The sequence below is a fragment of the Limulus polyphemus genome, unplaced genomic scaffold, assembly GCF_000517525.1.
Source record: "Limulus polyphemus unplaced genomic scaffold, Limulus_polyphemus-2.1.2 Scaffold1486, whole genome shotgun sequence".
NCBI classification, from domain to species: Eukaryota; Metazoa; Arthropoda; class Merostomata; order Xiphosura; family Limulidae; genus Limulus; species Limulus polyphemus.
The window spans coordinates 230,786-244,073 of NW_013667096.1; the positions used below are offsets into that span (position 1 = coordinate 230,786).

At 31.6% G+C, this 13,288-nt stretch overlaps 1 protein-coding gene across 2 annotated transcripts in view; it reads left to right on the top strand.

Moving 5' to 3' along the window:
• The window catches only part of LOC106463797 (casein kinase I-like), an 82,157-nt gene that overhangs the window by 53,971 nt on the left and 14,898 nt on the right, over positions 1 to 13,288 (top strand). For both annotated transcript variants that reach the window (XM_013923863.2, XM_022391403.1), the window contains exon 7: positions 8,004 to 8,152. In XM_013923863.2, coding sequence (XP_013779317.2) covers positions 8,004 to 8,152 — 149 coding nt within the window. The remainder of the gene's footprint in view (positions 1 to 8,003; positions 8,153 to 13,288) is intronic.

Sequence of the window (13,288 nt, forward strand, 5' to 3'; positions counted from 1 at the left end):
TCGATGACTTCCACAACTCGTGTCGGTCTATGAACATGAGGTTTATTGAGCAGCAGCTTCAGACTGCCCTCAATCGGTTGTTGACATGGACCACTGCAAATGGTTTTAAATTTTCGTTTTCCAAAACCGTTTGCATGCATTTTTGCCGCCGAAGGGGTCTCCACCCCGATCCCAAGCTCCATCTTGGCAATATAGTTATTCATGTGGTCCCTGAGGCAAAGTTCTTGGGGCTTATCTTTGACCGTAAGCTTAGCTTCATTCCACACACCAAGCAGCTACGTGTCAAGTGGGCAAGGGCTCTGAACATCCTCCGTGTCCTCTCTTCCAGCTCTTGGGGGAGCGGATTGATGTTCTATGCTCAGGATCTATCGTGCTCTGATTCGATTGAAACTTTCTTTACAATATGCTACTAAGCTTCGATCCTTACCATGGCAGCCCACCTTGGATTGTGTCTTTCTTCCTTGGTGGACAATGCTCTTTCAGAACAGATGGTCTGCTATTCCTCCGTTTGGCCTTCGTATCTGGGCGCTACTGGCTGAATTGGGTCTGGCATTGGATGACTTTGCTGTCCCCAATGATCAGCCCATTCCACCATGGCTTATTACTATCCCATCCTGTAACCTTTCTCTGAGTCATCTGGGGAAGGCGGATACTCCCGATTGGAAGTACCATCTTCTTTTTGCTGAACATCTTTCGAGCCATTCTTCTCTTCCTATTTACACGGATGGTTCGAAATCGGGTGACTCTGTAGGTTCTGCCATGGTGTGTTGTGGCTCGGTTGTTGCTCGCAGGATCCCCTCTACAGTTTCTGTGTTCACTGCTGAGTTGTTTGCTATTTCTCTTGCCCTGGATCATGTAGAAGCTATACAGTACAGTAATTGTACTATTTACACTGATTCTCTTAGCTCTCTTCTGGCCCTGGAATCGCTTAACATTAGTTCTCACCCTGTTCTCGTCGATATTCAACACCGATTGGCCCACTTTTCTCTATATTCTATTTCCATCCAGTTTTTCTGGATCCCTGGCCACGTCAGTATTCACGGGAACGAGCTCGCTGACACCGCAGCTAAGTCCGTCTGCTTTGGTGCCATCACAGCCATGCCTGTCCCATACATGGACTACGGTCCTGTCTTCAAGGCGCGGCTTCGTGCCAGTTGGCAGTCGACTTGGGGTGAGCAACGCCATAACAAGCTTTTCCAGATCAAACCTTCTGTTGGTCTTTGGCTGTCTTGCTTCTATAAAGATCGGAAGGAGGAAATAGTCCTGGCAAGACTATGCATTGGTCATAGTTTTTTACCCCATCGTTTTCTTTTATCGGGTATTGACCCACCGATGTGTAGCCATTGTGACATTCAAGTCACAATAGCCCACATTTTACTGTCGTACCGTCGTTACGACCGTGAGCGGCAGTACCATTTTAGACACATGTTTTCTAAAAGTTTACCCCTGATGCTGGACAGTGTCATTGGTAATGATGACACTGTCCGATTAGATTGTATTTTTCATTTTTTCACACTATAGGTCTTTTTAATTATATATAAATCTTTTATCGACATGTATTGGTTTTAAGTTGCTGTATTTTTACATTTTACTTTAATTTCATTGTTTTTACCAGTTGTTTGATGCAGATAGCCTCACTGCTTTGCGCCATAAAGCACCAAACAACTGATGTTCATAAAGAAAAATAAAATATAGAAATATAAAAGCACACTAGAAGGAGTACTTGTGCTAAACAATTTTAAACATATGATTCATGAATGTTTCAAATTATGTTAAATGTTATTAGAAATCCATATTTAGAGAAACTGTTACTCAAAATGGGGTGGGGGAGTTCCAACTAGATATATACTAGTACTGTTGATAAATGTATGTTACTTTCATTGTGTTTATACTTGTAACTAAATACTACTTGTAACTTTAGTAATAAAGTCAATTAGAAAGAATACAAAGCCATTGTTGTTGCAGTTGGATTTATTCCAATGATTTCAAAGCTTATATTTTTATTTCTCGTATTGTGAATGATATAGAAATAAAACCAATTAAAGACAAACATATATATAGTTTCATAATTAAAATGAAGTAATTTTAATTATATTTAAAAACAAATTATAAAGTCCACACTTAAATTCATATTTTAGCTTTCATACACAGGGTGCCTGTTTTTATTTATTTTTTAAGTCATTGCTTATACAATCGTATCATTTACATTTTCACTTATTTTTTATGTCAACAATATGAAAACATCTTTCTCACAAGTATTATAACTTCCAAACAATGAAAAAAAATCAACATTGTAATAAGTATATACTATAGGAGCTGCAGGTGTCCTGAGCAATACCAACTGTAAACAGTTCTTGTACTACTAGTCCTGATGAGATTGCAATGGCAAGATGTTGGCTGAACTAAAAAAGTTATTTTATTATTATCTGAAAAGTAGCTAATTTTTTCTAACTTTATTGCCAAAATGTCTAAATCCTTCCAGTATGCACTACAATTTTGAAAAACAACACTAACTTTGATGAAAACAAATCTCTGAAGTTTAGAGCACACACTTTGTATTCATATTGTTGTATTCATTTAGAAATGATCAGTTATTGGCTGAGGCTGTAACCGGATAGCTATAGACTCCAGCTGTTGCAGGAAAAAACAGAAAAAATAAAGCTTTTTATGGTAATTAATGGAATGATCAAATAAAAACACTGACATCTTATATTTCTTTTTCATACTATTGGTTGTTTTTTAATTAATTTCTGAAAAAATGGAGGGTGTTCAGATCTATGCCTACTTATACAACATTAAATAATATAGCTATTAATTTCTGAAAAAAATATATGGGTGTTTCCACAAGATCTAAAGCTGGTTATACAACATTAACTCTTTTTAGCTTGGGTTTGGTTCTGGGACTGACCTCAAAACCATTTTTTGCTTGTTATAGTTTTAATGCTCTAACTTTTAAATTAGTAAACATGCGTTAACGAAATTTGTCAGATTATCTGTAAATATTACAATGCTTTCATAAACAAAATTTCAAATTGTTTTTATTAAGTCTTAAGGTTTGTTAAGCAATGTTTTTTCTCATGCCTTTTTTTTTTCACATGTTACTTATCCAACATGCAAAGTAATCTTAATTTTAAGATTAAAAATACTTTTATGCATCAGAAAGTTTTCAAATTTCACATGCGAAATGTTTATAATGTCCAGATAGTTATCAAACGTTTCTTAAGAAAAAAACTATATTTTATCTGTTATTTTCAGTAACAAATCTCTATGCGGGTTTGGTCTATTTGATTGATTTCATAACCACGTTAAAAAATTAGGAAGTAAATATAACTTGTGCCTTTTTTCATTCTAGAATGACTACAAATTATAGCATGAAAACATAAATGTTTAGACTGAATAGCTTAAATCTCATAACATTATACATTTATATATATTTATTATTTTTATTATATTGACCTTTCAACTGTGCCTGGCTAACAATACAGAAGATACAGTGATGCAGCACACATGCTTTCATGTTACTGTATCCAATAATATAAAACTGACTTTTAGTCTTTACAAAGTGACATGTCTTGGCTGTGTTTTAGTAGACTAGTATTTTGTAAAATACAGTCACATTTCAATTATTATACATTATATATGTATATAGATTATTGCTATTTAGAAATAAGTTCTTAAACTTATTTTTCTTAAAAAATAGAACAGTAAATAAAGAAGTAAAGCAAACAAATATCTTTTCTAGTTACGACCTTTGTACTCAGTTGTTGCTTGACGTAGATTGCTAAGCCTTTTAAAATTTTGCACGTGGAAGATATGAAACAAAATAATTTTTTGATAGGTTTAATATATACAGTTGAATTACCAAAAGTGATAAATTACTATATAAATACCCTAGAATTCCACTATAGTTTATCAAGCTTAATAACTATGCTGTATTTGGGTCTAAAAAATATGAAATTTTGAGCAGACTAAAGATACAACCTACCTCCTTGAAATCATGGTTTGAAAGAACGAGTTGGTGTCCTAACACATGGAAATGGCTGTGAAAGCAACTAGGGTGACATTCTGAGCTTTTGATTGGTGGGCCACCATGTTTGATTCAGTACATGAGCCATATCTCAGCAAATAGAAAATATAGGGGTTATTATTTTATATTCTAGCTCGTCAGTATAGGTAATATGAGTTTCTATTTCATACAAAACTAGAGTTGGTATTTTCACATCACAAATATCTAATTTGAAACAATGCTGCATTCAACATACCACGTGACACACAAAAATTGATGTTTTTAATATTTACTTTTAAATTAAGAAATTAAATAATGGATTTTGAAATTTGAATTATAATCTACAATTTGATACCAAACTTACTTACATAGATTCATGAAATTGTAGTTCAATAAAATTTCGAATGCGATTCAACAAACACGATGATGTGGCTTTTGACCCGTGATCTGTCTGGAAAGGGTTAAAGAATACAATTATTAATTTCTGTCAAAAATGGGTGGGGGTCTGAGCTTGCTTTTATAATATTAAAGTACTTTGTTGCACAATTATTAATTAGGAACATAACACAGTGTAAAAAAAAAGTTAATTTACACTATCTTTAATATGCTAGTAGCTAGAGAGTTGGTGCTTCCAGCTAATTGCCCTTCCTCTAGTACACAGTTCAAAATTAGTGACAGTTGCAGATAGCCCTAGTAGCTTTGCAATAATGAAGAATGGATAGGTAAATTTAGTGGCAAGGGGAATCAAACAGACATAATGGCAGTATTTCAATTACTTGGATATTCAGAATAATTGTAAACCCTAATTTGATTAGTTGAATACTTTTGTGAAAGTGATTAATTCATTGTTGTTGGAATAATTGAAAACGGTAATAACCAGAAACACTAATTTCAATTAATTGATTATTTTTGTGACATTAATTGATTAATAAGTTAATTTATGGGACATTAATTGATATAATCACTGCTCATATTCTAAATATGATTAAATCAATTAATGTTGTATAAATATGTAACTAGCTCAATTTACTATTCCCATTGATTACTGTTTTTGATTATTCAAACTATCCAGTAATGGTTGGAGATGGCTTGAATGGGTAATGAAGAAAAACTTTAACACAGGTTTAACATAACAGCAAATGTACAACGTTTCGACAAGGTTTTGTCATCATCAGGTACCTGATTACGATTTTTGATTATTCTGACTAAAAAAGTCAGAATGGTCCAACTGTGGGCCTGCAGGCCTCATTTTGCCCATGAGATGATTTTTGTGGCCTGCAGGCCCCTTAATAACAATTGCAGAAAAAACAATTAATACTTTAAATAGCATTTCTTAATCATATGAATGTCTTTATAATAAGTCTTGTATAACTATTCTAAATTCTTGGAATAATTTATTGCTAGACTGTGCAAAACCTATTCTCCCTATGAGTTGCGAGGTTAGCCTAGTGCCGTAGTCTTTGCGTTTCACAGAGAAGTAATAATGTTTATTTTATATATTACTCATAGCATGTGAAACAAGTTGTGATTGGTTAAATTTGATTTTAGAACTCAAGCTGTGATTGTCTTGTGGTGGTGAATGTGATTCTGCCAAAAGTATTTCCACTTTTTGTCAGATAGATTAGTCTGTCTGTATCATGCAAGGGGTAGTGTGTTGTGTAAATCTGGTGTCATAGCACTTATTTTTATAGCTCTCAGTGGCAAAAACTATACTTAGTAACTTGTAAATTGGACCTCAAAATGAATGTCCACTAAAACAAAAGAAAGGATTTTGAGGAACAAAGGGCATTTAATTTGAATTGGAAGGGAAAATTTTTCTTTATTGGAAACAATGGAAAACTGCATTGTCTTGTATATTTTCAAACTATTGTTATACCAAAGGAGTACAAAATGAGACAACAATATGACACACAATTTAAAATAAAGTATGACCACTATGTAGGAGAATTGAAAGGTAGCATGAAAAACAAAAATGTGCTTTAACTAAGTATGCAGAACCTCAAACTGTAAGTCTTACTGAATCATACAAGGTCTCTGATGCTTGTGAAAAATAAAAATAATTTAGAGATGGGGTAGTTGTAAAATAGTGTGAAGTGAGAATGGCACATGCGTTTGGGGATGATAAAATGGCTAGAAATTTTGAAAGTGTGTCAAGAAGAATAAGTGAAATATATGAACATATTTTTTCCAAACTAAAATTTATCATTCAGGAATGTGAATACTATTCAGTAGCTTTGGATGAAGGCACATCAGTGACATCTCTTACACTATTGATAAAGATTTCTCAATACATGAAGAACACCTGAAGATGTAACCTTTGAATAACAGTACAAAAGGTTCAGACATTTATGCAGCACTTATCTCTGTTATTACTATAATATTATAGGTTTCATAAGAGCTCCTGCATTGTAACTGACCGTGCTAAAGGAATGATTGGCAATAAAATGGGGTTACTTGGTTTGGAGTGGTTACTATCACTATTCACTGCATTATACATCAGGAAGCACTATGTGGAAAGATTTTGAAGATGAGTGATGCAATGGGTAGGGTTGTCAACATAATAAACACTATAAGAGGTGGTAACAAATCCTAAAGATATGGGAAATTCATATATTTTTAAAAAAAAAGTGAATATAGAATTTAGTGATTTACTATTTCTCTCAAATACCTGATAATTAAGTGAAAAGAAATCCTGTCCTTCCTCCAGAATGAGCAAATTGGCAATACAAACAACTATTTTAATCAACTGCAAGACAAAGAATTCCTTCACTCCTTGGCATTCCTGACAGACATGATTGATCACTTGAATGTTCTAAACCTCAGATTCCAAGTAGTTAATAGCATGTCTCCCAGCTGATGGGACACATTGAAGCTTTGAAAGAAACATTTAACAACCCAGTGGAAATTACTGTTGAAGATCTGGAATTATGTGAGCTGCAATCTGCCCCTTTAAAAAAACAAAAAAAGAAACATGATAGTTTCTGAATGTTTGATTCTAGAGAGCATTTCCAAAAACTACAAAACTTTGCACTCAAAATGGGTTTGATATTTGGAAGCACATATATATATATATCTGTGAAAGAACTTTTTTTGTGATGAAGCAAGTGAAATCAAAGACATGGAATGTGATGGTTAATGACATACTCGACACATGCTTTCGACTCTCGACTTCAGCGTTGAAATTGATTTCGAATCAGTATTTAAACAAAAGCCTTGCCTCCATTGTTCTCATTAACAGTTAAGGATAAATAATATTTATATGTGTATATGAAAATGAAAATTAGTACCTCATTCTTTCTGGTTAATGGTCACATACATGGTCTCACTAACAGGAAAGACTAAAATCAGAATAAGACTTATTTAAATGTAAAATGAATAGGCAATGTAAACATTAAAGGACAACATTGTATCAAAGTTTTGTAATTATATAATCTTATTAAAAAATAGTATGTGTTGCCCATGAAAGAGTATTTTTCTGACTTGTAATCTTTAGAAGCTGGACTACCCTGATATAAGTAATTAAAATTTTGCTATTATTTGTTTGTTGTTAAATGCAAAGTTACATAATGGGCTGACTTTCTATGCTCTTCCTGCAATGGGCGTTGAAACCAAGTTTGTTTTTTAGCATTATAAGTTTTTCTTCCTTGGGAGAATAATCAGTTAGTTTAGAGAACTCAATTATTAATTGATTATTAAATTCCATTGATCATCTTGCTTTTGTCAGCATTTCAGTCAAATGACCTTCACTAAGAGCTGGTATATGTTATTTCTCTGTAAATTTGACTTGTCTACACAATTCTTATTTCTTACAATGGTTTTTAGACAATTCTTTTATATTTTGAAATCTTATCATACTGTAACAGTGTTTGTTTTCTGTGTTATATTGTTGAAGAAATCAATGTAAGTATTGATTGCATTTTGGATTTTTGAATAGTTATCGGTATAATGCTGAGTTATGGCTACCCATTCACTTTGTAAAAAAATTTTTTTTTAACAGAGGAACTGGCTACATATCTCAGATATGTTAGGCGACTAGATTTCTTTGAAACTCCTGATTATGACTACCTTAGAAAATTATTTCAAGACCTCTTTGAACGTAAAGGTTATATGGATGATGGAGAATTTGACTGGACAGGGAGACAGCTGGTATGTCAAACTACAAATATCATTTAAGACAGTAACCTGAGATGAAACAATATCAAACAATTTATGGTAAAAGCAAAAGAAACTAGTAAGTGTCAACAATTTCACAAAGAAAACAACTGAGTATTAAAAGTAAAAAGAAAAAACCTGCTAGCTTTTTAGAAAAAGTTGAGAGGGAAAAATTACTTAGAAAATATTATAATAAATTTAACATAGAAGGACCTCTCTTGGGTTATAAACACAATTCATTCATATATTTCAATATGAATTCCACAAATTAACAGAATGTTTTTTAAATATATATTTTTTATATTACTGGGATATTAGTGAAAGCAATTCAGTATTACCTTAAAATATCTAATGCTTATAGCAAAAGCAAATGTTTATATAATTATTTCAATGAGCAAACAATACTTTCTGCTATTAATTATTGATTAAGTAAAAAGTGTGGCAATAAAGTAATACATTTCAATATTTTAATGATAGTTACATAACCATGATGCTTAGCTTAAGGAGCATAGGAAGTTGTTTATAAAAATAAGCCATTATTAACAAATATCATTCTGTTCATAGCCCTAAGAAAACCTGTAAAATTTGATATAATAATGTACACAACTTGAATAAATTGAAAATTGTACCTGCCACAATGTTACGTTTTCATTAAAAATGTTATCATAATATAAAAATGCATAAACATTGATTATATAATTACAAAGCTCTTGTAGAGTTCTCTCAACCTTAAGGTTATGGGGTTGAACCCATTTGGCTACTTCTTAAAAATACACAGAATAACTCTGAGCTTTCTTAACATATCTTCACAATAATGGGTAAGATTTTCTTAAAGATTCTGTACAAAAAGAAAGATTATTTTAATTAAGTATTTTAACTAAAGATTTGTTAATTTTGTATTGTATTTATTTGCACTCAGACTCTGAATATTTTGAGTATCAAACTAACATATTTATAGGTGAGAAACAACACTAAAGTGCTAGCGAAGGCAAAAGTAGCAGCAATGCTAAAAGCAGTTTGACAAGTTCTCCATGGAATTCTTCACGCCAATTTCAAAATAACTATTGGGAGATTGTATTTTAAAATGTGGTCATTCTGTTGGTTATAAGCATCTAATTCAATTAAGTATAATTGGCTGAGAAATTGCAAGTGTAGAAAGTGGTCATGATATCTGTCAAGAGTTCCAATAAATTTATTTTATTTTCTCCAAATGTGCCCTAAGAAGAATGTATAAACAGAGCAATTAACCTAAATTTTATCGATACATGGAAGGTTAGCATATGTCAAGAAGTATTCAAGTTACAAAGTCCAGAAATTAAGTTGTGTGAACATTTGTGTCAAATTTAATAATTTTTCATTAAGGTTTCTTTTGAAATAAAGGAATTAAAAGTTAGCTAGTATAAAACTTTGAACTATAAATGTAAATTTTAATGCTAATTTCATTGTCATACCTTGGTCGTAAGATTGCTTGACTGAAGTTTGAATGTAACAAAGTAAAATCTTGTGACATGAGCAGAACAGGATGCCCATAACCATAGGGTTAATGTATTACGTGATTTCTGTAACAGATACTTTTATCTCCAGTTTTTTTAATAAATTTGTATGATCAAAATTCAAAATTTCTAATGTTTTTTAAATACATACTACATATATAACTTGCCAGATGTTTTTGATGATGAAATTAAAAGCCTTGTATATAGTATAAGTTCCATAAATTTTAGCGTTATAAATCAATATTAGTAAATATTAATGAAATTAGAAAACTGTAGAAAATCTCTATATGAGTTGTGATTCTTATATATTGTTTTAGTTCAAAACTGTTTTTATACTTTAAGTTATTTTGTCATACTGGTATCTCTGAAAGTAAATTCATTTGAAAGGTTGACACATGAAGTTGCTGATTAAAGTAGTATCTACATGTACACTATATTTTTATTTAGCTTTGTGTTCATTAAGAATGTTTTATTAACCTTAACTATTACTTTAGGACTGAAGTATGCTTTCAAAATTGTGAAGAAAGAAAAAATATACTAAAGAAATTGAATATAAAAAATATTTCTAATTTATTATTTAACTTGATAAAAAAGTTTCAACTTGACTCCACACCATGAACTCGTAGTGATGAATATTTTGAAGTGGTTGTGTACAGTATATCCAACATTTATAAGACCCTGTGAATATGTTAAATGTGTGAGATGTTCTGTTTTTAAGTGGTACTTTTTCTAAAATCAAAAAGTATTATCTCAGCATATTTTCCAGCAGTAATGTTTATTTTGTTCCTGTCTTGTGTATAAGCCATTAAACTTTCTTCTGCTGCATAAGTTAAGAAATCCATTACAAGTTGATTTTTTAGACTAGTCAAACTGTATAAAAGTTTGTATGTGTATTAGATATATATAAAACATTTAGAATGTTAGCCAGAACATCCATTACAACAAATCTGTCTTCTTATTGACTAATACATCATTGTACATCTAGATGCAGAGGTTATTATAGTAGCTAATATTATAATTTTTTGTATTTTTTTGGTGAATAATGTAGAGGTAACTTTTTATATATATTTAAAAAAGTAGCATAGCCACTATAATAGGAGATGCAAGGCACATAATAAAGTATAATGTTCATTTGCAAGCTTAAGTTTGGTTATTCAAAACACAAAACTTGAAGGTTCAAATTTCTACCTTTTATTATAAACTTTTACCATAGTTAAATATATACTTTTTTACGGGCATAGGTTTGTCCTGTGGTAGAGTTCTGGATTTTGGAACTAGCAAGCTGGGTTGGAATTTAGGAAATATCACAAAATATTTCCTGCATTAAAATGTGAGTCCATTATAAGATTGATAGCCAGTCCTTTAGCATGGGTGGTAGGGTGCTGTCTTCCTTCTTGTTAATAGTTCCAAATTAGGGACAGCAGCAGATAGCCTTAGTAGCTTTGCTGTATATTCAAATACCTCTTTATTCATTCTTCAGTACAATATACAAGTATATTTCCTTATCATATTCATCATCAGTAGGACAAGATTTATTGGCCTTTGTTTTGTTTTTTCAAATTAACACATATTTTTGAGGCCTGTACATAATGCATGTTGCACCTGTAACATTAATAAACATTTGTGGAATGTATGATTACAGCAAATACTTTGCAGAATTTATTGTAAGTTTGCTCCATTAATCTGGTGACCTTCCCAATCTCTCAGTATTTTTCATTGTAAATATACCATAATTAGAAATTTAAAAAAAACGTTTATTTGAATAGTGTCCTAAAAATTTAAATATCTCTTTTTTTAGAATGTATGTTTTATTCTCAATTTATTATAGGCCGTGTCCAGACCAGTATAGCAAATTTTTCCTTTTCAATCCTGAGCAGGAAAGCAAGACATAATTGTGATCCTTTTCATTAATGTCTCGTCAAGCATCCTTTAGTTGTATTTTGTAATGTTGCTGGATGTTCACTTACAAGACAGTAAAAGAATTAGCAACAATAAACTATAATGTACAAATTTTTTTAATAATCAAAGGGTCTTACTTTATGGGAAATTGAATTTAAAACCATATGAACTAAATGGTATAATATTCGAGTGAGGTTGAACTCTGCCTTTGATAATTATTAGAACAAACATTGGATAAACAAATTGTAATAAAAACTCCTTAATTGGAACATTTCTGTGTAAATAAAAAACTACTAGTATTCTATTCAAAATTGGATAAAATTTCTATTTCAAAGTCTTTGTTATGTAAGTAATGACAATCAATTAAGAAGTACAATGAAAAAATCCTGTGCTCATTTCATTTTCAGTTTTCATGAATTACTAAAGCAAAATATAATGTTGTAAGCTAATGATATCAGATAAAAAATTAAAGAAGTATCTGGTGTTTGTTTTACTGTGACTGTTTGAATACTTTTGAAAAACTGAAATATTAAAATTGTTTGCTGAGTAATTGTCACTACGATTGGTTCATGACACTATTCCAAATCAAATGGCTTCATATATATCTCAATTTGTTTTGTGTGTACCATATTTTGGGGAATATATGACACACCCTTATTTTGAAGACAAAGTTTTGGGGGGAAAAAGCTACAGTCACATTTGAAAGATTTGTATTGAACAAAAATTCAATTTGATACTTTAAAAATTAGTATATATTGTTCTAAACACAAAAGAGCTCAAAAAATCAAAGTAAGAAAATACGGTAAATCAAAAAAAGGTTTACTGTTATATAGTTTGGTTCAAAACCTACAAAATCTTCATATTTTTCACTGTCGCTTGGAAAGGAATCATTAGATCCAATATTATGGTCAAGGAGAATGTCATCCTTGGTCCCATCCATTGTGTTACTGATACCACATTTCTTAAATGACTTAATCACTATATCACTTCTTACTTTTTCCCACGAATTCTTCACCCACATGCAGACCTAGGCCTTTGCATTTCATGAACCGATAACACCACGATGTATGACCAGTAAAATCTTCTAAACTATTATCACATGCAATCCTCTTTGCTTTAAAAATGATCATATTTGTAGAAACGGATAGTCCTTGCCTTCTCTGATCCACAACCCATTCGTACAGTTTATTTTCGAGATCTTGCCATTTTGTTTTTTTCCTCAGAAATTGCATTTATCACTTTTAATCATTTTCAATTCTTCTTCTTGTTTGTGCCAGCAATGAATCATTTTTTCTGTTGGTGGAGGACCAAAATATCTTTCGGCAGCTCTGTTTCCATGCTTTTTTGCATAATTAATCACACTTAATTTAAATTTAGCTGTGTATGACAGTCTCTTTTCTTTAGACATCGTAAGGGGTAAAAAAATAGAACGAAAAATGAAGAAACAACTATTTTGCTCTCAAGACCTAAGATTCGGTACTTCAGCTTTGGTGACGCATCCAACTTGACAGTAAGCACATGCCAGACTGCCAAGTATCAAATGAAAATTGAAATACCGATTAGGCGATTACCGACACTAATTGCATTAAGCACTCTGATTGGTCAAGTGCATTGCACATTTGAATCCAAGGCAAGCACTCAAAAACGATTTTTTATTTGTTAAAGTTAGGCCTGTAATGGCCTTATTCTGCTCCACATTAAACAGGGATTGTCGTGTATTTACAAGCTTTTTCACTCT